Genomic DNA, 27935 nt, shown 5'->3' on the forward strand with positions numbered 1-27935 from the left:
GACGACGACGGCTCTTCAAACAATGAATTTTCGACCGTAATGCACCCAATGCCCCGAAGCGTCGATATCCAGGATGCTGCTGGCCAGCAAATGCCCACTCATGGGCTTTCGTCCTCGTCTGTGAATCCGGTGCAGCATGGCAACATCCCGGATTCTTCAGGGCAAGGGCTTGCGAACCCCCAACAGCGTAAGCTTGCAAAGTGGCACTTTGATTTTTGAACTTTTTGCTGACACAGTGAGGTAGTCCTTGGTTACAATGAATGGGTTGGAGGGCAAAGCCAATTCCAAGACATGCACACGTTCCATCCTTCATACATGTTCAATGCACATGAAGTCACGAACGAATACAATCTGCTTGGAGACTTCCTGAGCAACAGTCTGCTGGATGATGGGGCCATGTTCCAAAACGATGATCTACAGGGGATATATTCCGACCCGACGTTGATCAACTCCATGGCTACACTCGGCGGTGGCTCCAATGCAACCCTTCTTCGACAAGCCCAGCCTTCTCAGCCGGCTCCTAGCCACCAAAACCAGGGAGAACCCATCCAGCAAGGCCAGAATACCGTAGTGGGCAACGACAAAGCGAGGGAGACATATTACATGACTGCAGCCGATCCGTCGGGCTCTGATCCTCCTGAAGAGCGAATGAACAAACTCCTCAAAGCCAAGTACGATGCAGGACTCCTGCGGCCTTTCAACTATGTCAAGGGTTATGCGAGGTTGAACCAGTACATGGAAAAACATCTGCAACAACCCTCACGCCAGAAGATTCTCCGGCAACTAGACAAATTCCGGCCCAAGTTTCGAGAGAGGATGCAGAGTCTTACTGACATCGAACTGATCCTGGTGGAGATGTGGTTCGAACGAAGTTTGATGGAATATGATCGCGTTTTCGCCAGTATGGCTATCCCTGCATGTTGTTGGAGACGAACTGGCGAAATCTTCCGGGGGAACAAGGAAATGGCAGAACTAATCGGTGTTCCGATTGAGAACCTGAGAGACGTGAGTTGCCTTATAGTAACCTTCTGATTGTTACGCTAGACTAATATGCCAATGTGCCATAGGGTAAGCTGGCTATTCATGAAATAATCGTGGAAGATCAGCTTGTCAGCTATTGGGAAAAATTCGGAGCGATTGCATTCGATAATACCCAGAAAGCTATGCTTACTAGCTGCACCTTGAAAAATCCCGAGTCTAACTCTCCTGGTGATGGCATTCCATGCTGTTTCTCATTCACGATACGAAGAGACAATCACAATATGTCAGTTGCGCCCTCCGGATTATATGTCATTTGAATCGTGCTAATAGACTTCCAGCCCGTCACTCATCATCGGGAATTTTTTACCCTCTCGGCGAAAGAGTAAATGATCATATGGGTTCAAAATTTGTTTTATAGGCGCCAGCAGATTTCCGGGAATAGTTTGTCTTTTTACATATGAAATTAGAAGATATTTTCGTGGGCTCTTGCCTATGCTTCGACATTGTCGTTGAAGATTGTGGATATCCATTTCTTACTCGACTTGCACTGTTAAAGAAGAATGTAAATTGAGGCCCTCCAAAGCATACTCAAAATCCTCTCTCGCACCTGATCATTGTTCGATGGATTTGGCTAGCTTGGTCAGGTGGACGGGCCTCAACTCTGCCTTCCTCTCAACCTAAACCTGTAGTTTACACAATAGAGCTCACCTCTTGGCATCCTGAGAAGCTCTTTCCATCATGACAATTGGTCCGGAACCCACAGGCTACCAAAAGGCCACTCGTCTCATCATGGACCCGACACATCTAGACAGCTCACGAGCCGAGGCCATTATAGGTAAATCCATGGTCCCATAAAGTACCAGGCTTGTCAAATCCATTCCTCCTTCTAACTTGTTACGTTGCCATAAGCATTTGCTAGGGAAACTCAGGATCGGGTTTCTGAAAATAACAGCTTCAATGAGGCCCTCGACCTCGATGCACTCTGTAACCTTGACAATTTCCTCAACGACATCCATCTGCCACGGGCAGCGGTCCCGCATGCCTTTCGTCGTCAAATGGATCACGAAGGTGTTCAACTGTGGAACATGTGTGTGCAGCGAACGCTACATCTTGAAGATAAAAGGAAGATGAAGCTGGTTTGCAAGGGTATGGCGATATGGACGACAGAATTCCTGGGCTTGACTGATTCGGTACAGTGAAATCCTTGGCCTATTTGATGATTGAAAGTGTTGCTTCGAGGCAGGGTGCAAGTAAGTTACTCTTTGCAAGCGGGCATGTTGTAGAGCTTATCATTGGTAGGAAGCTTTCGAGTTTTGAAAATGGCCTTGAGTGCGGCCATGGCGTGCGCGGGTATTTCTTTTCTTCTTTCCCTGTTTCTTCTTTAACCCCTCTATCTCTCTACCAAGGCTAACGTGTCATTCCAGAAACAGATCAATTCGACTTGAGCCAGAGGATAATTGAGACGATAGCCGTGAGGCTAGACGACCTTGAGAAATCGATAACCCAAAATGAACCCCAACTACAATCCGTCACCGTTGAGTATTACATGCTTCGTACATACCTGGTTAACAAATCAACGAGCCCTTTTAGACGATTTATGATTTGACTGACAATATTTACTAGTCTTGGTGTCGAGGAAGGCCCGACATAGCAGACCATCTGTTCTCAAAGATCCCGGCAACCCACTTTGACAAGAACCAAGGATGCGTACTAGACATATGCTATAATATTGGCAACCTAGCGCTCTTATCCCATGAGTATCACGCAGCTGTCATGTGGCTAGAAAGAGCTTTGAAGGCATACGAGCAGCTGAATAAGGGCTCTCAAGGGCCTGACATAAGCTTGGAGGAGAAGGTCCTGCTTGTCGCATATGCTTTCGGTAGGTTGCTTGCATTAATCTCTCGCACAGAGCAAGGATGCTTATTGGGACAGCGCGCGCTTGCCTCCATGTTGACAATTCGGAATCGAAGGAGCTTTTCAATAGAGCCGTCGAATCACTACAAATCGTGAGAATTGCCATGTTATCTACGTCCTTCTCTAATGATTGAACAGAGACATGGTGATACGTTTGCTGTTCAGATTTTACAATTGGAGATGCTCAGCACCGAAGAAAGCTTCAACGGCCCAAAGTACTTGCAGAGTGAGTGCTATAGAGTAACATACGCACCGACAAAAGATTGATAACAGATCAAGTCGTTCAATCTGCCTTCAAGACAATGGAGCGTAAACGGACCCATTTGGACTTGTAATAATCTGCTTCCTCAATCCAAGGGCATTTTTAACTGTGAAGACAGACTCTTGTGCTATGTCCAAAAACTGAGGAACTCAAAGTAGGTTTCTATACTATCTTCCACCGCCAGACTGACACATAGTAGCGTCGAATGCTATATACAGGCACTGAAGCAGCTCATTACCGAGACACTTGTTCCACTCGCAGAGAGAGACTTGATTGAACTTACATTTATTCGGCTGGTCTGGACATTGACTGATGCAAGTATCGAGGTCCAACATAACCTTGATGTTTTACAGGATACGTCGCAAAGGCTCATAAAAACGCTGGGCCCTTTGAGTGAGAAGGGGACACATTCTGCTTTGATTGTAATGTTGCAACATGCTAAGTTGAGGTTATATGCTTATGAAGATACAGCTTATCTGGAAGTATGTGGACCTCAAAGTGTCCATGGATGATGCCTCCACTGCAGAGAAATGGTGCTCTTTCGTTCTCGAGCAATCGGTCTTTCAAACATCTCTAGATGTGCGCGGAATATTTCTGAGGTTAGTGTTCGTCATACCTGCTTACCTCGATCTAATAAAACTTAGAAAATTGATCATCTGTGCTTTGAATAATCCGGGCACCTCCACATTGCATAGCACTTTCAACAAAATGCCAACTCAATGTCAACAATCCCCATCCACCTTATATCTCATGTACAAGCATGCTCTCTCACGAAGGGGTATTGCTGAAGGTATGCTTTTACCTTTTGGATGTGCCATATCTGACCTGTTAAAGCATCTACGTATCTCAATACGCTCTGTGAACAGGGGGACCAGGCAGATGCCTATCTCTTGCCGTGCATAGGGGAGGCGGTACAAGTGGGCCAAAGTCTACACGCAGCCAAGATATGTGAGCGAATACTCGCAACTGGAGATTCTAATTGCCTCAAGGCATTTAACGTCAAGGATCTGTTCCAGTATGATGCACCTCCCCATCTCGCTGGAGAATACATGCTAAAAGCTGCTTCATACACGTGCTTCATCCTTTGACCAATATTGAGACATGTGGCCGGAATGAAGAAAACCACATATTACAGCAGTCTGTAATCATATTTGAGGCCGGTACGTCTTTCTTAAAAAATCCCCGAGGTCAGGTCACTCTAAATCTAAAAGTCCTAGCCCTCAAAGAAGCCCGCAGGCAAGACATAGCCCAATTCTCATCCATTCAACTAGAATGGCTCTCTCTCAGGAGTTATAATACCGCGGTGCGACTTTACAAAATTTCCCAACCTAAAGCAGCCATGCAGCTATTACGCATATCTACCAAGGTAAATCACACTCTCAATGCCCCTTAACATGCAAAACCCAAGGTGCCAACACGTTCAGCTCGCCGAAATACACCAACAAACCCTACCAGTAGAAGCCCAGCCCAATGCACGCCAACACATTCTTCTCTGCAATTTCCTTCTCGCAATGATAACAGCAATCACAACCCGCAAAGCAAAGACTGCCTCCCAAAAGGTCAGCCCAACTCATTGATTTCTAACCTCTCCCTAAGGAAACACATACTCATATACGCCAATCTAACCAATCCAACTCGGCCCAGAGAAAACACTATGAAGACCTTCACAATGTCGCAAACCACATCCACGCCTCCATAACCGAGCTCAACCCAACGACCTACCAAGAATGGTCACTCAAGTACCGCGTCATCCTAGCATTGCACTTCGAAACCACCATCTTCCTTCAGAGATGGGATGACGCCGCCACTATGATCGAAAAAGCAGGCCCAATATTCGATGCAAAACTCGCATCTATGTTTATGGATTGTTTACTTCGCTCTGATGCCCCGGTGACGGAGATGGCGAGGTTGGTTAAGGTATTGTTCACAACACAATCTCCCTCCTCCGTCTGTCTCTCAATGTCATAATTGTGCATATCAATCGATGTATACACCCACATACACGCCCACACAGACCAAACCAAACCACAAAATCTCCCATATAAGTCCATATTATCACAGAAAAACAGGCGAACCAAACCAAGCTAACCTCAAACCAAACTCCGTCATATAGATGATAATCCGCACCCTCCACACCTCCCCCTCCCCGCACCTCGACCCCCAATACTTCCGAACAGTACTTCCGCGCTACCTCCGGGTCCTTTTCCAGCTCTCCCTTGACGCGAAAGACGACGCACTCGCCGAATCCGTCCTCGACCAGACCCTGGTTCTAGTTCGTGACGCGCACCAGTCTTCTCCGCCTCCATATACCTACCCCAATGAAGAGATTCAATGGATGTCGACCGTCGGGTTTAATCGTGCTGTGGAGTTTTATCGCGCGTCTAGAGATGAGGAGTTTCAGCGTTGGGTAGAGAAGGCGATTGCGTTGGCGGATTTGATAGATGGGATTCATAAGGGTGAGTTGGGAGGGTTGCTACGGCGGAACTTTGCGAGGTTAACTTGAGGAAAGGTAAGAGAGAGATATTCTCGAGAATGCCAGTAATCATTTTGTATGTGGGTTTATGAAGATCAATTTGTGTTATGGAACAGGCGTTGAGGTTAACTTGAAAGATAACCAAATCAATATATTTAGCATTGAACCATGCTGTAACAAGACGGACCTCTTCAGAAATCCGTTCGAAAATGGGGTATCATGTGGGAATTAGACGGAAATTAGAAAATACGCATGAAGAAGGGGTCAGGAAAAGGCAGTTATGCCCAAAAAAGACATGAAAAGCGAAGGCAGAACGACCGGAAGTAAATGAAGTGAGTGCAATACAGCCACAGGAGTGTTTGTAAAAGAATTGCAAGCCAAAGGCGTGAGCGGGTGTTGTGCTCCAGACTCCGTAGATCGCTATTGTACCCAGAGAGAGACGGTATCAAAAACAACACCGGCAATGCAAGAAAGTAATATGGGCTCGAAAGAGAATCATAATAGCCTGCGGCTTATTCAAGTCTGGCATAAAGGAAGTATTTCCTTTACAGAATGTCCAGACATTTTGGAAAGGAAAAGAAGGAAATCGGCATCGAAAGATGTAATGGAATGGAAAGCACATAGATTATCCCGCATTCGCATCAAAAGAATGACTTCTCAGGACCTTCTGTGATTCACGTTGGCCCAAGTTCGGGGTTGATGGCACCCGACGAGCTGGCTTATGCGTCGGAACCGCTAGTCTTTCATTTTCTTTTCCGCTGCTATCAGTCTCAGCATCTGCGCTATCGCATGCATTCGTTCGAGAGGTTAAAACCCTCAGAGTGAGGTTCAGTTCCCGCTCCAGCTCTTTTTGAGAGTGAACACTATCAGTGGATCCGTTGAGTTTCTTTCTATAAGCTCGCAACGTACGGCAAACTTGATCGGTAGACGTGTCTAAATTTCCAAACTCAGTTCTGTTGGAGCTTCGAGTACGCGTACGTAGTTCGTGTGAGTGGCGAGCAGTGCTATTTGTATGCCTGCTTTTCTTTCCAAATGCGGACTTGGGACTCGACGGCGAAGGCGATCTGTGTTGTTTCTCAAAGCGATGGCTCGAAGCAGAAGATCGATTAAATGAAGCGTAAGGCGGAGTTGTCGGCAATGAGTGACAGTGCTTCCCAGATGAAGGAGCGAGCGAAAGTTTTGACAGTTTCCGGGATAGCGGCGGGGAGTGTTCGCGCACTGGAGTTGGAGTGCCAGGTATATTTTCTTGGCGATGAAATCCGGCAAGGTCGGTACGAGACAATAGTTTGCGCAGAGGAGGATTGGAAGCAGATAGTTCCTTCGGAGCTGTGTCTTCATCGGTTCGCTCTTGACTCTGCAGCGGCTGCACTGATACGTTCCATATCATAACAATACCATCAATGCCTGAACTAATTATAGTCCGAGCGACGGGTTGCTCGTGAGAACATGACTCGCGTTCGAGCAGACAAACGTCACTGACACCCTCTGTATGGCCAAATTCACCGGTAAGAAGAGCTGCCCGTTCTATATCGTAGACGCGGATCGATTTGTCCGTCCCCGACACCCCAATGAGAAGCCTGGGGCTTTGTCCTGGAACTTCTTCGGCAACTGTTAGGGAGCCCATAACGACAGTATCACTGGAGTCGGAGTCGGCAGGGCGAAATGATTGCAAGAGGCGGCCAGTAACGATGTCGTAATGCTGGACACAGCGGTCTATTGTGGATACGACGACAACGTTTGCGTCTTCAGGGGCCAGAGTCATAGAAATCGGAGACGCCTTCAACGTGATCACTCTTGATACTAGGTACGCAATTTCTGTCGTCCCATTTTCCTCTCGGGTCACACGATCCCGAACACGGATAGTACGGTCGGCAGAGCCAGAGAGGAGCTTTTCACCGTCATTGACGAAGAGCAACTGGCTGATAGCTCCGACATGATCATCCATGGTTTGTATTAGTTGAAAGTCCTCGTCGGATTTTTGGAAGAGCTGGACCATGCGGTCACGTCCACAACTGGCAATCAAGCGGGAGTCAAAAGTTGAATGCAAGGCAATGTCTGTGATTTCACCCCCATGCGCTCGAGCTTCATTTGTACAATTCCAGGTTTTGCCATCCATTACTCTAGCATCCTAAGTCAGCAAAAGTCGAATCCTTGAAAACAGGAGAGTCGTGTTAATACCTCAAGACACCAAATTTATCCCCTGCAACAAAGAGATCCGTATCATGCGTCGTACGAAGGACTTTTAGTTCATTTGAAGAGTCCTCGCTACTTCCAGAAGCCTCTAAAGGGACTGTTTGGGTCGCTCGATTCCGGCCCCGGATGTCCCAAAAATTCACAGTGCCTTTACATGACCATGTGAAAAAGTCGGCGTCCAGATCGTTTGGCAATTGCAAAGGTCGGACACCAAGTACAGCGTCTTTGTACCCAGGAAGGGAATTTGCCGTATCAGCCAGCTCATTTTCATCACCCAACGCCTCAACGGGGTACACACGGATTGCCCTTGTAACATCAAGTGTCACCAGATGTGAGGTGAGATATCCCATACAGCTTATGGCGGGTTTTTTATCTTGAATTTCTGTCAGGAAGGACGACTCTGACTGAGTCGGCGACGGAGGCGGAATCGAGTTTTGTAAAATGTTCAATGGGACGCTTTGTATTTGCCCATCACGGCCACCGATCCAGATGCAGGACCGATCTGAATCAACCGCCAAGGAAGTGATCCCGAAGCCTATGTGCTGAACAAGAGATAACTTTTGAGTACCCTCGTTATCGTCTATAAAGCAAAGTGACCCTTTATCTGTGCCTACAACGGCACCAGTATCGGAGACGCTCGCCACGCTAGTAAACGTGCTCTCCGCCAAAGTACCTAGTAAGCAATTTCTCCCTGACAGTGCCTTTGGAGTAATATTCGGAGAGTTCGGGGCCGATTCCAGGGTTAAGCGTGATTTCATGGGCGATCCGGGCCTTGCGTCTGCGAGTCTCCAGACTTTCACATGTCGAACTCCGGCACTAGAACTTGGTTAGTACCAAATCATACTACCGTGGAATTTCACAGCAATACATACGTGACCAAGGTTTGTCCCATCCAACACATGTCCCTGATGTGTGCAGTACATTTATTGGTCGAATGGAGCTGTGCAGCGCCATTTTTCGGGCTGATCGACCACACAAAAAGAAACCCGTCATTCGCATCCCCCAGCGTCGCTAAGTTCAATGAGTTGGAGCTGAAAGCAAGACTGCGGACCCCAAATGTATGGTCGTTCATAATAGAGAGAGGGACGTCGGAGGGGGCATCTTTTGCCGTTGAAAATATCAGAACTCGCGGGCTATAACCGGTCTGGGACACGTTAGCAAGTGCATCTAATCGTCGGAAGAAAAATCCATCACTGACCTCCCCAACTGCAAGTAATCTCCCATTCGGACTTATAGAAACACCAGTAACCGCTTTCACTCTTTCTCTCGATGACCAAGGTCGGGGGCCGGCACTTTCTGCCAAATCGCTCGAAGGAGATCCATTGTGGACACTGGCGCTCGATGTAGGTCTCAGGCTTGATAGAGGTTTCGCACGAGTATCCGGGGTGGTAGGAGGCGTGGACTGGTGGTAGTATGAGGTGACCGGGTTGACGCTGGACACGGAGGGTCGAGCTCTGAAAAAGCGTTGATTCACGTTTCCTGCCTCGTCCACCTCTGCCAACACAGCCGCAGAACCGGCACAGAAAGCAAAGGACTTGCTTTGATCGTGACTCGAGAATCCATTGGGGGTGGTTGTGGTGGTGCTGATTACCGTCTGGAGAGTTAAAGTACTCTGGTGCAAGGGAGGTTTGTTGGGGGTGCGCGGCGGCGGGCGTAGATTGGGCGAGTTGGAAGGAGTAACTCGGAGGGACGATCCGGGGCCGGATGATTTGCTTTTCGCGCTCAACGAAGTGTATGCCATGGCTAGCAATGAGTGTTGTCAATCATCCACTGTCTCTTGATATAACGAGGTCTTCATTCGCATTGATTGAGTTGGTTGTATGGGTGTGGTTTCTGGCCAAGTATGCAGCAAGCTACTTGCATTGCCCACAAGTAGCGTGCGCAAGAAAAGCAAACGGACGAGGAAACGGGAAGGAACGAGAAAGTTTCTGATCTATATCTTCATGCAGGCGAAGAATGTTTTGAGCACGTCAGAACGACTCGATCAAGTTTGGCGGAAGAGGCGTTTTGCGGTCGGCCGGGCAGATATGAAGAGGGGAAAAGGATCGGAGATTGCACATGAAAAGACAAAGAAAGAAAGGAGATTTAGCGAGAGAGAAGTGAAAGCTAAGAATAGCAGTAATGAGCGACGGTTGAAATTAACGAGAGAATGTAGGGGAGTGTTTGAGCCGGGAATGAAGCAAAGAGTGGACACGGCGCTGTCTATCTATTCATGTACAGTAGGTAAACATGAGCTCCAACATTCCAGAAGGCGGAGAGCCAAAAAAATGATTGACGAACCTATCTTTGACCCTTGGCGCTGGGATGGAAGGATCTGACATTGGGCAGAAAATAGTCTAATTAAGTCGGCTTAGCTCGAGACTACTTTAGTAGGGAGTAGCTCAGTAGATCAGCGCAGGAATGGGACTATAGATCATTTTGCTAGTCCGGAATATGATCAATTCCAACGGCGGGGAGTTAAAGTGAAGGGGGATAGATAGATAGACGGATGCAAGGAGTGCCTAAGCAGCAGAGGAAGGGCAAAGATCCCATAGCGAAGCATCCCAGGCATCACGCCAGGGAGGGGAGGAAGGAAGAATCGATGAAGTGTTGAGGCCGGTGGATCATCCTCAGGCCGCCAAGTGGTCCCGCGTCATGTGGGGACGCCAATCCTGCCTGAACGGGAAGCCTCAGGATTTGCTTTTAGAGTCCTTGTTATTTGGTATGGAGTTTACGGAGTACACTGTGTAGACTGTAGAGTACTGAGGGTTGACGAAGATAGTAACAAACATGGGCTTTAATCTACCTAGCAGACCCTTGGACCAGGTGGGGTTGTTGAATCCAGCCAGGATAACCTGCTCAATGCCCCTGAAATGGAATATATCGACGGCGGGAGCTGCCAGATATATTTCCCGTAGAGACGAGGACACCGATCAATCCGATAGGTATAATCCGTAATGTGATGCAGGTTCCAGACCAGCTCAGATGGCCGCGTCAGTTATACTGTATGTTATTGTAGACGAGGTTTGTCCGTGTCTAGACAGCTGACCCAAAGAGGAAAGCGTTTCTTATCGCGACAAGGTCACGTGCTGCCTATCTTATCGGGCGACGCCTCCCTGCCCCGTCGAGATTTTCCTGCGTCGCCAGTCTCCAAGTTCTGGACTACAGCATAATCAGCCATAAACCCGGCTTGTGTGATTAGTTCTGGGAAAATGTCTTCTCTCCGAAATCTGTTTCGCACTTGTCTTCGGGCCCAATTTACCCACGAGTCTTCTACTCCTCTCAACTATCGGAATCATCTGGTTCATCACGGAGCCTTCCTTCCCTACCGCAGATGCCAGAATGCGACGCGATTTAGTACACACTCGGGGCGTCGCTCTCTCGAAGTCGACTCAGATATTATTTCACAGCAGATACTTTTGTCCAATACGGATCGGCCTTCGTCATCACGGCGGCAAAAGAAGAAACAAGACCAGACAGATGCGACGCGGAAGCCGAAACGCACCGCCAATACAGCAAAACCTCCAGCGCGTGCTGGTTCCAAGTCTACCCAGAAACGATCGTCAGGATCCTCGCACACGAAAACACACTCAGCTACGGACCGAGCTCCCCTACAACCGAAACCAAAGAAGAAGCTGGAGGGGTGGCAAATTCAGAAGGCCGCCTTGAAGGATAAATTTCAGGACGGATGGAATCCAACCAAGAAACTGTCGCCGGATGCCCTTGAGGGTATCCGTCATCTACATTCTATTGCCCCGGAAAAATTCACCACCCCCGTCCTCGCGGAGCAGTTTGAGGTGTCGCCGGAAGCCATTCGACGGATTCTGAAGAGCAAATGGCGAGCTACCGAGGAGGAGTTGAACAATCGTCGCGAACGATGGGAAAGACGACACGATCGGATTTGGAACCATCTAACTCAGCTGGGTCTTCGGCCGCCAACAAGGCGTACCACACCCTCTGACGATGTCAGTATCCTGTACGAGAAGCGTGGTGACGAGAGAAAGTGATGGAGATTTACCGTGGATGGCATACCTGTTATCAGGTGCGCTTCAAGTCGGGAGTCGAAAAGGTCCCATTGTATCTATACTAATCATGTATTTACGTACGCATTAACCCTGTATAATATCAGATAGAACTGCATTAGTCGTCGGTTTCATGCTTGATCCTTGGAATGGTCGTGTCTGGAACATGTGACGTGTCTATAGGAGCATGGCGAAAACTCGAGGTCATTACGAATAACCAATATAATACTGCGCGATATACAAAGCCAACCTATGCAGTAATAAGTAATTGAAGCTGTTGCTTACCTACGGAGTTAGACAAGGGCCCACTGTTGGAGTAGTTCGGCCGTCATGCAAGTCCGCAGCCAAACGAACCGCGTCGCCGACAATCACGCCGGACTCGACCTGCGCCGGGTCTGACTTGCTTCCGCTCGACTTTCTTCCCTTTCTCGCCCATTCTGCCCATGAAGATGAACTTGAACGTGAACACGACCATGGCTCGCTTGATTTGACAGCATGCCCTAGATGGCCTTCTATCTTATGTATTTTCATTCGCATTGTATCATACCCTTCTGCGCTTGATCGCAGACTCCGGTGGCGGCTGGTTCCCACCTCTCTCCCTCCAGATTCTCTTCATTCCCGCCTACCTTTCTCCGTCCATATGGTGATTTTTCGACGGTCGCCATGTCATCGGACATCCAGGTCTTCGTGAAATGGAAAGATCAGACCATATTTGCGGGAGAGGACGTGGAATGCACAATTACCTTCAAGAACGTCGCAGATGGTACCGGCGAATCGAAGAATGGCGGACCACACTCGCACCAGAGGAAGCAGTCCCGAGCTGCCAATGTCACTCCTCACTCGGATTCCTTCTTTTCCCTGAAATCACCCCAGAATCTCTTTTTTAATAATAATCGCCGCTCGTTTCCGTCGAGAAACCCGCACCACCGCATCTCTTCGTCGCTGAGCTCCCCGTTAATCGGCTCCCACAGCTTCCCGCCCCCCTCCACCCCCCGAAGTGCCTCGTCCTACGGCCATAAACACAAACGCTCCGTTTCGATCCTTTCGATAGATAGCGAAGGCGGCGGTGATAAGACCCCGAGGACGTCCTCTCAGTTCAACCGTCCCCGGCCGACACGCGGCCATGGACGTTCTGCAAGCTTACAGGTTGTACCGAGGCGCTACGAAGGCTACGAGGAATCTCCTCAGAAAGGTACTTAACCCACCCTTATCGGCGATCAATGCATGACAATCTGACCGTTTTGTTCATCTAGCTGCGCGCTTCCCCTCTCGTGGCTATCCGTCTCCTGTCACCCCCTCCGCCAATGGCCCGAGAGTCGATGTAGAGCGGCTGAGTCGAACCAGCCGCTCTGGATCTGAAGTCGCTAGTCCTACCAGACCTACCGAATCACCGCGCACCCCAGCTCGCAGGCCTCAATTGCCGCCGATGGACTTCAAATTTCCTCCGCCTGACGCGAACAACCTTCGACCTGACGCATCACCCGCAGTGACTCCGAACGATGAGAATCCCAATGGCGCGATGACGACAAGAACAAACGGAAAGGATGCATCGACTCTAGCCGCGCCGGGCCAGTTGCCCCAATTGACCAAGATCATGTCGACGTCGAGCTTAAGTGGAAGTCACAAGAGCAGCGGCGAGTTTTACTCAGCCGGGAACAACTCGTCCGAGACTCTGCAATCTGAATACACAAATTACTCCCTCCCCCCACCTGGACCGGGCGGTCCTCGTCATTCGCGCCATATGTCCAGCTTTGAGCCTGTAGGCATGTCGCCGAATAGCCAAACACTGCTTATGGGATATGCTCAGATCAGTGCGTCGTTTACCGTGGATGGCTCGTTGATACAGCAGTCCGCGTTTGATGATGTCAAGCGGAAAGGCGTGGTTGGTGGACAAGGAAGCACTTCCGGAGCTTCCAAGGGAAGGCCCGGTTCGAGCGGCGACAAAGGCCGAAAGACCGGTGGGTTTTGGGGCGCTTTCAAATGGAATGCAATCGAAGAGTCAATAAATGGGCTCCTCTCCAATAACGAACTTGATGGCCTGCGGGACATGCGGGGAGTCACTTCGTCCAAGTCGATCCCGTTATTGTCAACCTCTCAGTCGCTTCTTTTTGTAGATCTCCGACTGGCGCCCGGGGAAGAGCAGTCTTACTCCTTTGCTTTTACTCTACCCTCTGGTCTCCCAGCGAGCCATAAGGGCAAAGCCATCAAGATCTCATATAACCTAGTCATCGGCACTCAGCGCCCAAGCAGGCCAAACGAACCTCAGCGGGTCAATCGCATCACGATCCCGTTCCGAGTGTTTAACGGCGTCAATGGTAAGCCTTTGCTTCTTCGTTCGATTTCTCCTGATTTTTCGTTCCTTCTACCGTTCTAGCATGACTAACTGGTTGACGGTATGCTAGACCAAGGGGAAATACTCGGCCATGATCTAATGAACCCTTATGTGCTCCTGCGCGACGAAGCTCGGGTGCAGAAAGTCGGGAATCCTACTCCCCCAGTTGCAAAGCCGAAGAGTATCAGCGGCGCAACCTGGAAGTCAGCCCCTGACTTTTTGAACTACGTCGATGAAATCCTGGAACACAGCGCCCGCAGTAATCTACTCCAACCCCCAGACGCTTCCTCAGACAGACGTTCGATCCATGAGGTCTCGACAGGCCCAATATCTTGTAAGGACTCTATTGACCTGGCTATTCTCCGGAGTAACCAGGCATTCAGCTCGTCGCGCAGCCCGAATAGATTTGAGATTGCGCGCAACGGACGCCGAATTGCAGTTGTGGTTCTCAACCGCCCGGCCCACCGATTGGGGGAAACCATCATGGCAACCGTGAATTTCGCGGATGCTTCACTTCCATGCTACGCCATCCGAGCGACTTTGGAGTCCTCCGAGAGGGTGGCAGCTTCGTTGGCCGTGCGATCTGGGGCCAGCATCCGACGGGCCACCCGTCGCGTGCACGCCTCTTTCTTTGAAAATACCTTATACTCTACGCGTGTGGTCTTCAGTCCTGCCGTGCCAATTACTGCCACGCCCACGATTCTCACTAGCGGAGTCAATTATGATTGGGAGTTACGGTTCGAATTTGTGACGACTAGCGTACATAATGAAGGGGAAACGGGTCCCTCGGGCGAGAGACTTCTCGAAGCGGTGCATGAGGATGACCGGGGCCGTATCATGACGGCGTTGGAGAGCTTAGGATGCGAGTCCTTTGAGATATCGATTCCCATCACCATTTACGGCGAAACGGTTCGCGAGCGAGTGCCGGAAGAAAACGAGGGATACTCTATATAATGTAGAGAGAAAGATTTTGGATTTCTGCATCAGCGGCGTGTCTCTTTACTTTTATGCTGCATGAGTCGCTGTTCATTTCTCTTTCTTATGTGTCATATTTGTTACTCCTGCGATGTCTGGATGATTGGGGGATGTCATTGGCAATGTTTTGGATATACATACATCATATGTCGACTTTCGAGTACACAGTATTCCTCACGAGAAGACAGGGAGTTTTTCTCCACTACACTACTGGGTAGTACAAGCAGGATAGGATATAAACTCGGCACTAACATGTCATCCAGTCTGCAGTATGAGATGAAGATAGGGTCACCGGGGCAACGGCGGACGGGCGCACAGCATCCATGGAACGAAGGCGAGACTTGGGGGAAAGACAGGTTCCGCTTGTGGGAATCCGTGGGGACGCCTGCCATCGATGACGGAATAACTCTTCCCTGCCGTGTTTTGGTGATCGATGTTAATCGTTAATTTAATTCATAAATAATAAACCTTTCCATCGCCAGATCGTCCGTGCACCAAAACGAAGATCCCTCGGATTTCTCTTCCACCGCCACCTTTTTCTTATTCCCCCCCCTTCTCAGCTGACTGCGATATCCCTGCGGTAAGTCACGAACGTCGCGAACCTCCCCGGCCGGTAGACAACTTCAACTGACTCCATCCCTTTTATCGTTCCGTCTGGAATGTAGGCGCATTCTTAACTACCCTCCGTCACACCTATCAACAAACCCCCATTTACCCACGACAAGCTTTGAGTCCAGCAAATCGGAGAATTCGACGGAGTGAAGAGGAATTCGACCTCCCTTGAGTGCCGCTTGCCAGGGGACTTTTAGTGTCGAGAAAGTCGAGAAGGAACAGAGAAGTTGAGAATGGCTTCATTTATCACCACCATGTCCGTGCCCACCGTTGCTTCCTCTGCTACCCCGCCATCACACCCACCGTCATCGTCTTCTTCATCCCACCCATCATCCACACAAATTCCCCAGTTGCTCACCCCTGACACCTACGATACTATCCACACATCTCGTGCCCCTCTCAGCGAACCCCCCTCCTACTTGTCGCCGGCCGTTCGCGCCCTGAAGCAAGGTACCCTTGGACTGACCCCTCCCAGCAATGCGCGCACGCGAGCCCCCTTCAAACCGCGATCGGCGGCCAAAGGAACCAGCAGTTACCAGTTGAGACAGTTCGCAGAGGCAACGCTTGGAAGCGGTAGTCTCCGGAAGGCCGTGATTCTTCCCGAGGGCGAAGACCTGAATGAATGGCTTGCGGTTAATGGTAGGCTTGTCCACCCGTCCCGCGGTGGTTTCTCGCGCCTCAGCTAATCTTTTGTGTGATAGTTGTCGATTTCTACAACCAGATAAACCTTCTTTACGGCTCAATTACAGAGTTCTGCTCGCCGCAGTCATGTCCGGAGATGAAAGCGACAGATGAGTAAGGTGTCTTGCCCCAGGCACTGAGAAAACGGGGACTGACACCAGACACTCTAGATTTGAATACCTCTGGCAGGATTCGGAGAACTTTAAGCGGCCCACGAAGATGTCAGCCCCGGAATACATCGAGCACCTGATGAGCTGGGTCCAGAGTAATATCGACAACGAGCAGATGTTCCCCAGCAGGCTGGGTATGTATACTTCCGAGACGGCCATTCTAACGCGAACAGGACGACTGACCCGAAGTTCTGCAGGCGTCCCATTCCCAAGAGCGTTCACCAGCCTAGTGCGACAGATCTTCAAGCGGTTGTATCGAGTGTACGCACACATCTACTGCCACCACTACCCGGTCGTGGTGCATCTGGGACTGGAGCCCCATCTCAATACGAGTTTCAAACACTACGTGTTATTCATCGACGAGCATCGGTTGGCGAGCGGGAAGGATTTTTGGGGACCGTTGGGGGATCTGGTGGAGAGCATGTTGCGCAGCGATTAGGTTGTTTAGATTGTTCGAGTAGGAAAAAGGCGGAAAGGAGAGGGACGATCCTCGGCGTTTTGCGGTGTTGGCATTATTCGCGATAGATTCATTTGCCTGGAATAGGCCGGGCGTTGCGACGTGACATGACCGAAATCGAGGGAGACACACGTATAGCTGTACCCGTGGATTAATGATTAAAACCATAATAAAAAGAAGCCTTCCCTGCGCGAGAAGATCGAGAACGTAGAGTAGTCAAGGACTCACGGTTATAACCGAAAACTCGGCGTGTGCGGGAACTCACGTGACCGGCAGCCGGGAGAAGTTGGACGTTCGACCTCAACTCCATCCCAGCACGACGGCCCATTCGCACCCCCTCCGATATCGACGTTCGCTCGTCTCGCATCCATCCACCCTTCTCCTCTCACTCGTCCGAGGCTTCCTGCTAAACCAGTCGCTCGTCACAATGATGTCCGCTCGTGTCGCCCGCGCCGGCCTGCGTGCCACCCAGCAGTTCTCCGTTCCTCGCGCTGCCGCCCTGAACGGCCTGAGGACCTATGCCACCCCGGCCCAGGAAGTCAAGCCTCCTGTGTCCCTGTTCGGTGTCGACGGTACCTACGCTACTGCTCTGGTATGAAAGGCACCTTTTCCTCCCGGAAGGACTCTGTCCTCGAACGCAGCTCGACGTGTTTTTCACCCTCTCCGTTGCCCCGGGTTTGAGCGAGAGAACTCTTTAAAAAACCGATCTCAACCTCATACACCTTCTCCCCCTTCCAATCCAACTCAGCGTCATTAAAACACATGATTCTCCCTCAATCTCATCCCTGCTAACACCTTCCCCTCTCAATTTAGTACACTGCCTCGACCAAGGCTGCCGCTCTCGACCAGACCGCCAAGGCCCTCACCACCCTCGGTGAGACCCTCAAGGCCGACCGCAAGTTGACCGGCATCATCTCCGCGCCCACCCTCACCGTCAGCGACAAGCAGCAGATTGTCCAGGAGCTGCAGAAGATCTCCGGCGACAAGGGCGACGTCGTCAAGAACTTCCTCGAGGCTCTCGCCGAGAACAACCGTCTCGGTCTGCTTGAGGGTATCACCGAGAAGTTCGCTACCCTCATGGGTGCTCACCGTGGTGAGATCGAGCTGAACATCACCTCTGCTCAGGTTTGTTTTTCCTTTTCCCTTGGATGAGGTGGTGGTGTTTTTGTGGGCGTGGTCTGGCAGATGGGATTGGATTGGATTGGCTTGAATTCATATGGAGATTAGGTATGATTTACTAACGTGATTGATAACTTGTAGGAGCTCGACAACAAGACCCTCAACCGTCTCGAGAAGGCCGTTGCCAAGTCCGAGGTCAGCCAGGGCAAGAAGCTCAAGGTCGTCTCCAAGGTGAGTTACCGTCCTACCCATACCTATCCTCAATCTTTTCTCCACCCAACCCCTACCTTACCATACATATACTAATACTACGAAAAACAGGTCAACCCCGACCTCGTCGGTGGCCTCGTCGTCGAGATCGGTGACCGCACCATCGACCTCAGCGTTTCGTCCAAGATCGCCAAGCTGAACAAGGCCCTCACCGATGCTTTGTAAATTAAGAAATATCCCCCGTTTTTCATACGTCCCCAACACCCACTTGTAACCCGTACCTTCATCCCCCGCAACAAGTTCCCTACACACTTTTCTTTTGAAAGTACTACTTTATCTACCTAGCATGAACTCTTTGTTCTGGAGATATGAATAGACAGAATTGAGTTGATCTTCTTTATATATATGTTTTCATTTGTTTGTGGTTTTGAATTTTGTTTGGTTAGGTGCCCGGTTCCTATGGGGTGGTGTTTGTTTTGTACGGAGTAGGTCTGATTGGTAGATGAGTGAGGGGTTCTCAGGAGTGGGAATGAATGAGAACGGATCTATCAGTATGAGTAGATCATGTCTCGATTCGATCAGTTCGATAAGTTAGGTAGGGTAGGGTAGGTAGGGTAGGCTAGGTGAACAAACCAGAGAGCGGCATGTCTATTCTATCAATCCGTTCCTACTGTTCAACCTCATCAGCACCCGCTGTAGTATAGCCAAGGCTACGTATTGCAAAATATGTACTTTGTACCCAAGCTGTAGAAGCAGATTCATGGAATTCGATCCATTTTTTATTGAGAGAAAGGGACATGAGTGGGTGGGAAGGCAAATCGTCCGAGTATTTGCTTTCTGTTCCTTTTTTATGTAGGAACAGGAAGTGATTAGAATGCGATGCGTAGAAGCTATCTATCTGTCGATCGACTTCTCTATCCCGGAAGAAACTACTGACATGCAGTACATTATCTATGCAAAAACAGTGTGCAATGCAGATAAACAGCTAGAATGCCTCATATGTGTGGTATTGGAGTATGAACAATCTAAACCCGAAAACACTGGCTATTCCAAACGCGACGAATATACTCAACTTATAATGACAACGAGATGACATCTCTAAAGAAATGTATCGAGGAAGGGAAAAAGAGTCGACCGAATTATATCGTCCAGATCATATCTACCTGCTTTAACGTCCATTCGGCGCCCGATCCGCCTGCGTCTCAAGCTCATCCTCGTAGCTCGCGATAGACGTCTGGCTGCGGATCCGTTGCAACTGGGATTCAACGTAGCTTGAAACATGATCGTCGCGATCTCGGCGCTCATCCTCCTCATCGTCGACGACGCTCTCGGCAGCGGGTGTTTCACCACCCGTGAAGGCCGACTCGAAGTCGCTTCTGTTGCCGATGGAGCGGCTGGTGGAGGAGCGCCGGACGCTGGGCCGTCGGCTGCCGCGGGGTCGGGCAGACCGGCTGAAGACGTCGTCGAAGTAATGGGTTGCGGCAGCGAAGGGGGAGCGTGGGGTCTGTGGAAGACGACAGTTGATACTGTAGCTGTTAGAATGGGACATCTAGGTTGATGTGGAAAAGGTAGTAGAAGAAAGGAGGAAGGAAGCATACCCAGTGTCGTGAATGATTTTGGCGATGAGACCTGTCCAACCGCATTGGTGAGAGGACCCCAGACCTCGACCAGTGTCTCCGTCGAAGAACTCGTGAAACCACATATAGTCCTTCCAGTGTTCGTCGAAGTCGAGCAGGTCGGAGTTGTCGTGCACTGCGCGGCGTCCTTCGTCATTCCGAGCAAAGAGATGTTGCATCCGGTGTTGGAGCTCCTCCGCTACCTGTTGTAGATGCATGTAATCTCCGGAACCCGTGGGACACTCGATCTTGAAAGAGTCTCCGTAGAACATGTAAAAACGCAGCAGCGACTCGACAAGCAGGAAGTTCACGCACAACCAGACGGGCCCGCGCCAGTTGCTGTTGCCACCAAATAGAGCACTGTCCGAGTCTCCGGGTACATAGCTCACACGGAATTCCTGCCCGTTTACAGCCATGGCAAAAGGATTCTTCTCATGATGCTTGGACATGGATCGAATGCCGTGCTCGGACAGAAACTCGGTCTCGTCGAGCATCCTCTTGAGGATTTTCTCTAGACGATCTCTGCTTACTAGTGACAAGAGCAATCGCTCGTCCTTACCACGACGCTTCATGCTGGCAATGTTCCGCTCTGCCACATCCTGCCTATTCTCAATAAACCAATCCAACCGCTTCTTGAACGACGGAAATTTCTTGATAAGTTCCGGTTCAAGTGTGAGGACCGCATACAATGGGATCAGACCGACGAGAGATCGCACGGGGAGCTGCTGAGTCCATGGCTCGCCGTATGAGATGGCGTCGTAGTAGAAACTATTCAGATTAGAATCATAAGAACAAGTCAGAGTGTGTGGATGCGTACCCGTCTTCTTCGTTCCAAAGAGAGGTCTCTTGTCCTCCGGACCTGAACGTCATAGCATCACTGATGAGGATGAAGTGTTCAAAGAATTTCGAGGCAACTTGGATACTTAGCATGGTGTTTACCATCAGCATAGTGTGAGCCGTTACTTACTGTCTTCATAGATTCTCCGATGCTTCGCAAGCTCTAGAGCAATGTTGAGCATGGTCAAACAGTAGAATGCCATCCAGCCAGTGCTGTCCGCTTGTTCCAAGACACCACCCGTAGGCAGGGGCTCCGATCGGTTGAATAAACCGATATTGTCTAGTCCGAGGAACCCTCCCTCGAAGACATTCTTCCCGTCAGAGTCCTTGCGGTTCACCCACCAGGTGAAGTTCAGGAGGAGCTTTTGGAAGACTCGTTCGAGGAAGTCCAGGTCCTGGCGACCGTACATTTTCCGCTCAATCTTGAACACACGGAACGTGGCCCATGCATGGACCGGAGGGTTGACGTCGCCAAAGTTCCATTCGTACGCCGCAAGCTGCCCGTTCGGATGCATGTACCATTCACGAGTCAGAAGGTCCAACTGCTTCTTCGCGAACTCCGGATCAATCATCGCCAGCGGAATGCAATGGAACGCGGTGTCCCAGGCAGCGAAGAAGGGATATTCCCAGGAGTCCGGCATCGAGAGGATGTCATCCATATACAAGTGTTTCCACTGCTGGTTGCGAACATGCTTCCGACCCGGCGGCGGCGGCACCATTGCCGGATCGCCATTGGCCCACTGGTCCCAAACGAAATGATAGAATTGTTTCGTCCACATCATTCCCGAGAACGCTTGTCTTTGAATGTTTCGTAGATCGTCACTCATGGGCAAGGGGCTGATGTGATAGTAGAAGTCGTCTGCTTCCGCTTTGCGCTGATCAATAACGTCGTCCAGGACCTCTTCATCAACAAAAGGTGCAGATTTCTGGGATAGTCTAAATCGGACAACGGCGCATCCTCCCGGAGGTACCCCCTCCCCTTGATCGAAGGCATACCACGCTGCGAATTTCGTGCCTTTCTGCTCCGGATTCACCGCACCCTCTTCACCATTGACGATATGACGATGAAAAGCATCTTTCACGTACGGTTGATCATTCTTGGTCTTCCAAAGTAGTTCATTGTTCGTCTCATTTTCCGTGAACAGCATCCGAGGCATAACGTCGTCCTCAGAGTTATCGGGCGACGGGGAGGGAGCGAAGCGTGCATATCTCTCCCCAAGCTTGTAATGCTTGGATTTCGCAGTGATCGGAGACTCCCGCTCGATGGACGGTTTGAGCGATGGATCCTCCCAACCCCAAGCCCATGTATTCCTAAACCAGACATGCGGAATGATATGCAGAGGGGCTGGATCTGGCCCTCTGTTGTAGGCAATGATGCGAAACAGGAGTTCCTCCTCGTCATCCTTCTCCTTGGCGGTTTCGATGAAAATGTCCCAGTAGCGATCCTCTGCAAAGGCACCGGTGTCGAGGATCTGATACTCACGTTCCAATCTTCCACGACGAGCGTTTTCATCCACAAGATCTTGGTAGGGGAACTTGGTTTGAGGGTATTTGTAGAGGAATTTCATGTAAGAATGCTAGACAGACAGATGTCAGACAATATAACCCCTAACAGAGGAAGGCGAGGTACCGTCGGTGTGTTGTCCAGGTGGAAATGCGCCTCCTTGACACTTTCTCCATGATTGCCTTGAGGATTGGACAGGCCGAACAGGCGCTCCTTCAAAAAGTCACTGTCGGCGGGATGATAAGCTAGGCACTCGAGGGAGATGCGCGAGACGGCGAATTAGACATACTCCTTCCCATTCCAAAATGAGAACGCGATGTTCTGCAAATTATGGGTGTCGGAAACGCCGGCAATGCCGTCTTCGCCCCAGCGATAGGCTCTTGAACGAGCGTGATCGTGCGAGAAATCTACCCGTGAAATCAATGCATATCAGCATTGGCCATAGATAGTAGAACACTACACCGTAGATTCGAGGTGGTGGAGAAAGACAGCACTCACAGCTCCAAGCGTCTCCATTCTCGCTGCAAAGGCGACAAATTAGCTTGGATTAAACAAGGAAAAAAGAGGGGGCGGATGCGACTTACGAATAATCCTCGCGAACTGCGGGGGACGAGAAATGAGGTCATTAGTCCGATCGGAGAGTAAGGTAGCAATTGCTCAGCATCGAAGACTCACCCGTCGCCCATTGTCTCTCGGCGACGTAGGGCCCCCATTTCTTCCAGTAGCGGTGGCGTTCCTTGTCTTCTTTCAGACGGATCTCCTCCTGGGACAGGTAACTGTGCTTATCGATTAACACCATGGCGGGGAAGCGGGACGGGAGACCGCCGGGGAAGTAGATCGAGGGGATGGATACGAAGTGTAGAGAGAGCGAGGGAAAAGAAAGGAGGAAAGGGAAAACGAAGGAGAAAGAAAAAGAAAAGAAATTGAAGCAGGCCGGGAGAGGAGGAGAAAGTATATTAGAGGGCAAGCAAGCAAGCAGCAAGCAGAAGCTGGACTAGACTAGAGCTGCGCGTACAAGTCAGCAACGGCCAGGATGAGAACCGGGAAGGACAGAGTCCTAATCGGGGTCTAGACCTCGAGGGGCCCGAGCCGTGCACCTGACATCATGTGCTCGGTCCCGGTTTCCCCTCTTCTTTTATCTCGCCTTATCAGCTGGATGGCGCTTGATTTTTGATCTTTGCTGGGTCTTGATTGAATCCTCTTAGCCTGAATTGACAGTGTTGATCGGCCTTCTGCTTGAACCCCATTTCGGTGTGGTTTAAGTCTACGGGGAGACGCTAAGGATACCACTTCTACCTAAGGCATTCATGAACCTCTTCAAAGCTCAATCCGTATCACATTTGGGTTGGAGATCATTCGATAAAGCGATCTACCTTCTCCATCTCCATAGCGCCGGTTAAAAGGATGCCGATTGTGGATGCGGGGGTGGGGTTTGGAGAATCCACAGTGTAAGCATATCCCCAAGCACTGAATAGCTGGAAGTAGCTGGAAAACAGTCGGAACCAACCGCATGGACAGTAATCTGACTGGATTTATAGAATGCAGCTCAAATCCTCTCGAGCGGAGATAGATTTCCGCCAACTATAGCGGCCCGACCCCATAAGCTCGAAGAACTCGGGCATCGGGTATACTCAATGACGTGGGATAGACCATGATCAGCATTTTCACGGAGACTAATCCACTGTTTATGCACCTTACTTCAGACTACTGCAACCGATACTTGATCTCATCAGGCTTACCATGTCATCGCGAAAAAAAGAAAACAAAAGCGGCAATCCATCCCCGCAGTGCTGGGGGTGACGAACCATGTGACTTTCTGCATGGCCTGATGGGTTATAAACCGACTGCCCCTCTTCTTCAAGTAGTGCAATACACTCTCCTGGGCATCTACAAACAGCCAGGAGTTCAATTAAGCCATCTGAAAATGAATGTTAGTGGTACGAGCCACAGCAAGATCTCAATCCGTTATTCTGACCAATCTACTAGACCCTCCAAATGAAAGCCCTAGTCTATAAGGGGCAGGGCAGAATGATCGTGGAGGACCGTCCGATCCCCCTCCTTGCCTCTCCATCCGACGCAATTGTCAAGATGCGCCACACGACCATCTGCGGCACCGATCTTCACATCCTCAAAGGCGACGTTCCCGCCGTCAAACGAAACCGGGTCATCGGCCACGAGGGAGTGGGGACGCTGATCGGGAAAGGATCCGCAGTCACGGGGCTCCACATCGGCGATACTGTGCTGATATCGAGTATTAGTGCCTGCGGCGTTTGCAAGTCTTGTCGAAAAGGACTCAATGCGCACTGTGTAGATGGGGGCTGGGTGCTAGGCAACAAAATCGACGGAACGCATGCCGAGTATGTGCGGATCCCGCATGCCACGACGTCCTTGTATAAGCTTCCTGTGAACATCAATCCAGCGGCGGCCGTTGCGCTGTCGGACGCGTTGCCAACCGGCATGGAATGTGGCGCGATCAGTGCCTCGGTGCAGCCTGGCCATCTGGTTGCGATAGTGGGAGCTGGGCCGGTTGGCCTGGCGGCACTACTTACTGCTAAGCTCTACACACCCGCAAAGATAGTGGTGATTGACAAAAATGAGACGCGGCTTGAATATGCCCGGAGGATCGGGGTGGATCATGCTATTAACGCAGATACACCTGACCTCATGAAAGAACTACACCAGATTACCGAAGGCTCTGGCTTCGACTCGGTCATCGAAGCTGTGGGTATACCGAGCACTTTCGAGCTCTGCCAACAGTTGGTTGCTCCTGGTGGCACTATTGCCAACGTTGGTGTTCATGGTCGGAAGGTTGACCTACAGCTCGATCAACTGTGGGATCGTAATATCAGTAAGTGGCACGAGAGAGCCTCATTTATCGTAAGCTGACCCAACCTAGGTATCAAGACCCAGCTGGTCAACTCCCATTCCATTCCGACTCTCCTGAGGCTTTCACAAGCCGGTCTTATAAGTCCGGAGACTATAGTGACTCATTGTAAGCACTCTACAAAGCCAAAGAAACAAAGAAACAAAGAAAAACAGCACTAATTCGGGAAATAGCTTTCCCATTCTCGGACATCGCTGGTGCTTACGCAAGCTTCCAGAATGCAGCAGAATTAGGAACACTCAAGGTAAAAATTGATTTCGAGCAGGATGATAAAGAAAAAGCAGCTGCCATGTTCAGACGAAGATCATCGTCCCTTCATTACTGAGTAATTCAGCCACACAAGGCCAGCTGTTCGTCTCACCAAAGCAGGCTTTTCCATAAGATAGATAGATAGTTTTGATCGAGACGACTGAGGTGTTTATCTCGAGCTCTGTCAACGCTTTTGCAGCTAAAGGTAAGGGTTCTTGAATATCGACGTTCTTGAACAAAATGGTCGATCGTTGAACTGGGGACTTGGGCTTTTCAACCATCTGACACCTCAGTATGGCTGCGAGGTTTATATGTATATAGAAAATCAAGAAAAGGAAACCAAAAAAAGATGAATCTATGAACCCCCATCGAGCCCAATGTCAACAGCATTTATTGTAAACCGTCGTTTTCTCCTGCCCATGTTGCTCTTAAGTTGACTAGTCAATACCACTCAATCGCGACATATACATTTATAGATCGTACCTTCACTGACCCCGGCCGAACTTCCGCAACACTTCGGACCAGTCCTCCTTCTTCATAAACTCTTCCAAAGTAGTCATGGAACACTCAATCCCAGCCTAAAACCGAAAAGAAAAATATCAGCCTAGTCCCTCCCTTATGAACTTATTCATCAACTCACCTTCCGTATATTCTCAGCCTTCAAAAGCCCTTCATCCCCACCATCGTACCCCGGATCGGTAGAATAAAGCAACATATCGCCTACCTCCCTCCCAAACTCCTTATCAGGGGTCCCAGCAATCAATTCCTGCAGACTAACCTGTCGATACGCAGCCTCCATCGAAGTAATATTACTCCATAAAGCCAGATACTCGCTCCAACTACACGTCGTCCCTTCAGCCAGATACGCCTTCCCCGGGGGCATGCGCGAAACAGCATACACGAACGTCCCCATATCAGCGTTGACGTCGAAGTGAGGAACAGCGCTATCTGGTGCAGTCGGGAATGTCATCTCACAGGACCCATCATCTGCCTGGTGAAAGTATGCATCTGGGACTAGCTTGTGACTCGTCATAAAGAATCCTGTCTGGATGCAGGACATTTTCCGTGCGAGAAGGGGATGCTTTTCTTGCACATAGTCTGGGAATATGTCGGCTTTGGCGTCGAAATGGTACAGTTCCTGGAAGCGACCGTTGCTGGCCCTGCGAGCGTGACTTAACGTCGACGCGATGAAGCCGTTCTCATCCAGCGTATCGACTGTCGCTGCTGCTGCGTCAGCGATATTCTGGCCCTGTTGGCGTTCGACGTCGTAGGCGTATCGGCGACACGAGAGGCCCTGTTGTTCGGCTTGCTCGCGACAGTCAGGTCGGAAGAACGGTTCCCAGTAGTTAGTGACGCTGAAGATGAGGTTGGAGCCCGCGAAGGCTGTTTTCAGGCTCGAGACATCGTCTAGGTCGGCGGAGATGATTTCAATGCCTTTCTTGGCCAGGGCTTGGGCTGCTGGGGATGAAGGGTTGCGGGTGATTCCGCGGATGTGGTAGATTGGGTCTTGGAGGAATCGGTCGGCGACTGAGGAGCCTTGGTTACCGGTGACTCCGACGATGGTTATTATCTTTGCATGGCCCATTGTGAGTTTCTTTGGTATGGATGGTTAGCCCCAGGGATAGTCGATTGATGAGGGCAGTATGGGATGATTTCGAGGACCAGGATCTGTACCCCGCGCTTGGTATGGAAGTTGTCTAACCTATTGGAGCTTGGCCTGGATTCTTGCTAATAACGCGATAATTTGGTCCACCTCTGTACAGCGTGTGGTGTATACCGAGAAAGTCTCTATAGTTATGTCTTTCTTCTCCTCCTCGCCTCCAGCTCCACCACCAACCGGCCATCCTGACAGTAGTCGCAAGCCGTGAAACTAGGGCTTCCAACCCTCTGGCGCTTCATCCCGTAATCTTTCTCGTCGATCAACTATCGCTTGAGCCTTATCAGTCGGTCACAGAACGGGAAAATATGAACGAGTCACGGAAAGATGATATCCACCAGATGATGAGAAATGGATTACTGGTCGTTTTGCTCCCTGAGAATGCAACAGGGGGTAAAGGCAAGCGCCCCTTCCAACTAAGAAGGAACGCTGTTGACATCGACCGCCGGGAGCTTAATACATTCATCTCCTAAATATGATTATTCAATCAATCCGAAACATGCACAAATAAATCTGCAGCTGCCACATGCCTGCTGTGCGCCTACCGCGCCCCTCTTGTAGAGGCTGTGCACTCCTTCTACTCCGATGCAAAGCGGAATTGCTGGGGTAGGCCTGATTTATCTCGAAGTGGAAGTGCCTTCATCCATAGATATGACCATAGGCCTAGGTGTAGACGCTCCACGTGCCAGGAGTCCCAAACGATGAGAAAGAATCCTGAACTGAACGAATCAATCGAGTATTCTGGAAAGGATCGTGGTCCTCCATAATGTTGCGTAGGGAAGTGAGTGAGTGATACATCAAGTGATTG

At 50.2% G+C, this 27935-nt stretch overlaps 11 protein-coding genes across 12 annotated transcripts; 8 read left to right on the forward strand and 3 right to left on the reverse strand.

The window, feature by feature from the left end:
• Positions 1-39: 39 nt before the first annotated feature.
• Positions 40-1371, forward strand: RDS2_2 (Transcription factor; the record flags this gene model as incomplete). The annotated part of the gene is made up of 4 exons (XM_046084127.1): positions 40-187; positions 245-1005; positions 1068-1264; positions 1320-1371. 4 exons carry the CDS (start codon positions 40-42, stop codon positions 1369-1371), a joined length of 1158 nt encoding a protein of 385 aa, XP_045940090.1.
• Positions 1372-1719: 348 nt separating this feature from the next.
• Positions 1720-2180, forward strand: LDX57_002477 (uncharacterized protein; the record flags this gene model as incomplete). Its single annotated transcript, XM_046084128.1, has 2 exons — positions 1720-1816; positions 1891-2180. 2 exons carry the CDS (start codon positions 1720-1722, stop codon positions 2178-2180), a joined length of 387 nt encoding a protein of 128 aa, XP_045940091.1.
• A 2786-nt stretch (positions 2181-4966) lies between these two features.
• On the forward strand, positions 4967-5660 carry LDX57_002478 (uncharacterized protein; the record flags this gene model as incomplete). The annotated part of the gene is made up of 2 exons (XM_046084129.1): positions 4967-5074; positions 5271-5660. The coding sequence occupies 2 exons, from the start codon at positions 4967-4969 to the stop codon at positions 5658-5660; spliced, it is 498 nt and encodes a 165-aa protein (XP_045940092.1).
• Positions 5661-5709: 49 nt separating this feature from the next.
• LDX57_002479 (WD40 repeat domain-containing protein) lies at positions 5710-10078 on the reverse strand. 2 transcript variants are annotated; one of them, XM_046084130.1, is made up of 4 exons: positions 9022-10078; positions 8696-8967; positions 7809-8639; positions 5710-7750 (listed from the first exon to the last, which is right to left on the reverse strand). In XM_046084130.1, exons 1-4 carry the CDS (start codon positions 9562-9564, stop codon positions 6256-6258), a joined length of 3141 nt encoding a protein of 1046 aa, XP_045940093.1. In that variant the 5' UTR covers positions 9565-10078; the 3' UTR covers positions 5710-6255. The 2 variants fall into 2 exon arrangements, with proteins under 2 accessions (XP_045940093.1, XP_045940094.1); XM_046084131.1 differs by having other exon boundaries at positions 7809-8967.
• Positions 10079-10950: 872 nt separating this feature from the next.
• On the forward strand, positions 10951-12189 carry rrg9 (mitochondrial ribosome assembly protein RRG9). Its single transcript, XM_046084132.1, has one exon. It carries the CDS (start codon positions 11015-11017, stop codon positions 11807-11809), a length of 795 nt encoding a protein of 264 aa, XP_045940095.1. The 5' UTR covers positions 10951-11014; the 3' UTR covers positions 11810-12189.
• A 298-nt stretch (positions 12190-12487) lies between these two features.
• On the forward strand, positions 12488-15110 carry RGP1 (putative intracellular protein transport protein (Sat1); the record flags this gene model as incomplete). The annotated part of the gene is made up of 3 exons (XM_046084133.1): positions 12488-13016; positions 13078-14139; positions 14227-15110. 3 exons carry the CDS (start codon positions 12488-12490, stop codon positions 15108-15110), a joined length of 2475 nt encoding a protein of 824 aa, XP_045940096.1.
• An 866-nt stretch (positions 15111-15976) lies between these two features.
• MOB1 (Mob1/phocein family protein) lies at positions 15977-17033 on the forward strand (the record flags this gene model as incomplete). The annotated part of the gene is made up of 5 exons (XM_046084134.1): positions 15977-15999; positions 16219-16382; positions 16445-16538; positions 16595-16728; positions 16792-17033. 5 exons carry the CDS (start codon positions 15977-15979, stop codon positions 17031-17033), a joined length of 657 nt encoding a protein of 218 aa, XP_045940097.1.
• A 445-nt stretch (positions 17034-17478) lies between these two features.
• Positions 17479-18605, forward strand: ATP5 (F1F0 ATP synthase subunit 5; the record flags this gene model as incomplete). The annotated part of the gene is made up of 4 exons (XM_046084135.1): positions 17479-17643; positions 17865-18176; positions 18312-18401; positions 18492-18605. 4 exons carry the CDS (start codon positions 17479-17481, stop codon positions 18603-18605), a joined length of 681 nt encoding a protein of 226 aa, XP_045940098.1.
• Positions 18606-19333: 728 nt separating this feature from the next.
• On the reverse strand, positions 19334-23283 carry LDX57_002484 (uncharacterized protein). Its single transcript, XM_046084136.1, has 9 exons — positions 23013-23283; positions 22922-22937; positions 22836-22858; positions 22627-22744; positions 22464-22563; positions 20964-22410; positions 20814-20910; positions 19979-20764; positions 19334-19906 (listed from the first exon to the last, which is right to left on the reverse strand). The coding sequence occupies exons 1-9, from the start codon at positions 23134-23136 to the stop codon at positions 19549-19551; spliced, it is 3069 nt and encodes a 1022-aa protein (XP_045940099.1). The 5' UTR covers positions 23137-23283; the 3' UTR covers positions 19334-19548.
• An 844-nt stretch (positions 23284-24127) lies between these two features.
• Positions 24128-26030, forward strand: LDX57_002485 (uncharacterized protein). The gene is made up of 3 exons (XM_046084137.1): positions 24128-24267; positions 24324-25329; positions 25395-26030. Exons 1-2 carry the CDS (start codon positions 24166-24168, stop codon positions 25221-25223), a joined length of 1002 nt encoding a protein of 333 aa, XP_045940100.1. The 5' UTR covers positions 24128-24165; the 3' UTR covers positions 25224-25329; positions 25395-26030.
• On the reverse strand, positions 25956-27055 carry LDX57_002486 (uncharacterized protein; the record flags this gene model as incomplete). Its single annotated transcript, XM_046084138.1, has 2 exons — positions 25956-26048; positions 26111-27055. 2 exons carry the CDS (start codon positions 27053-27055, stop codon positions 25956-25958), a joined length of 1038 nt encoding a protein of 345 aa, XP_045940101.1.
• Between the last annotated feature and the right edge of the window lie 880 nt (positions 27056-27935).

The sequence above is a fragment of the Aspergillus melleus genome, assembly GCF_016097325.1.
Source record: "Aspergillus melleus strain CBS 546.65 chromosome Unknown contig1, whole genome shotgun sequence".
In the NCBI taxonomy this organism is placed as follows: domain Eukaryota; kingdom Fungi; phylum Ascomycota; class Eurotiomycetes; order Eurotiales; family Aspergillaceae; genus Aspergillus; species Aspergillus melleus.

Bases quoted from the DNA above. Each gene is read 5' to 3' on its own strand.
- LDX57_002485 (XM_046084137.1), top strand. From the start codon at position 24,166: ATGGGTTATAAACCGACTGCCCCTCTTCTTCAAGTAGTGCAATACACT. The intron at 24,268-24,323 runs GTTAGTGGTACG...CCAATCTACTAG, and splicing joins TAAGCCATCTGAAAATGAAT to ACCCTCCAAATGAAAGCCCT.
- rrg9 (XM_046084132.1), top strand. From the start codon at position 11,015: ATGTCTTCTCTCCGAAATCTGTTTCGCACTTGTCTTCGGGCCCAATTT.
- LDX57_002484 (XM_046084136.1), bottom strand. From the start codon at position 23,136: ATGGTGTTAATCGATAAGCACAGTTACCTGTCCCAGGAGGAGATCCGT. The intron at 22,745-22,835 runs GTGAGTGCTGTC...TTTCACGGGTAG, and splicing joins GAATGGAGACGCTTGGAGCT to ATTTCTCGCACGATCACGCT. The intron at 20,765-20,813 runs GTACGCATCCAC...TAATCTGAATAG, and splicing joins CTTTGGAACGAAGAAGACGG to TTTCTACTACGACGCCATCT.
- LDX57_002479 (XM_046084130.1), bottom strand. From the start codon at position 9,564: ATGGCATACACTTCGTTGAGCGCGAAAAGCAAATCATCCGGCCCCGGA. The intron at 8,640-8,695 runs GTATGTATTGCT...ACCAAGTTCTAG, and splicing joins ATGGGACAAACCTTGGTCAC to TGCCGGAGTTCGACATGTGA. The intron at 7,751-7,808 runs GTATTAACACGA...TTAGGATGCTAG, and splicing joins GATAAATTTGGTGTCTTGAG to AGTAATGGATGGCAAAACCT.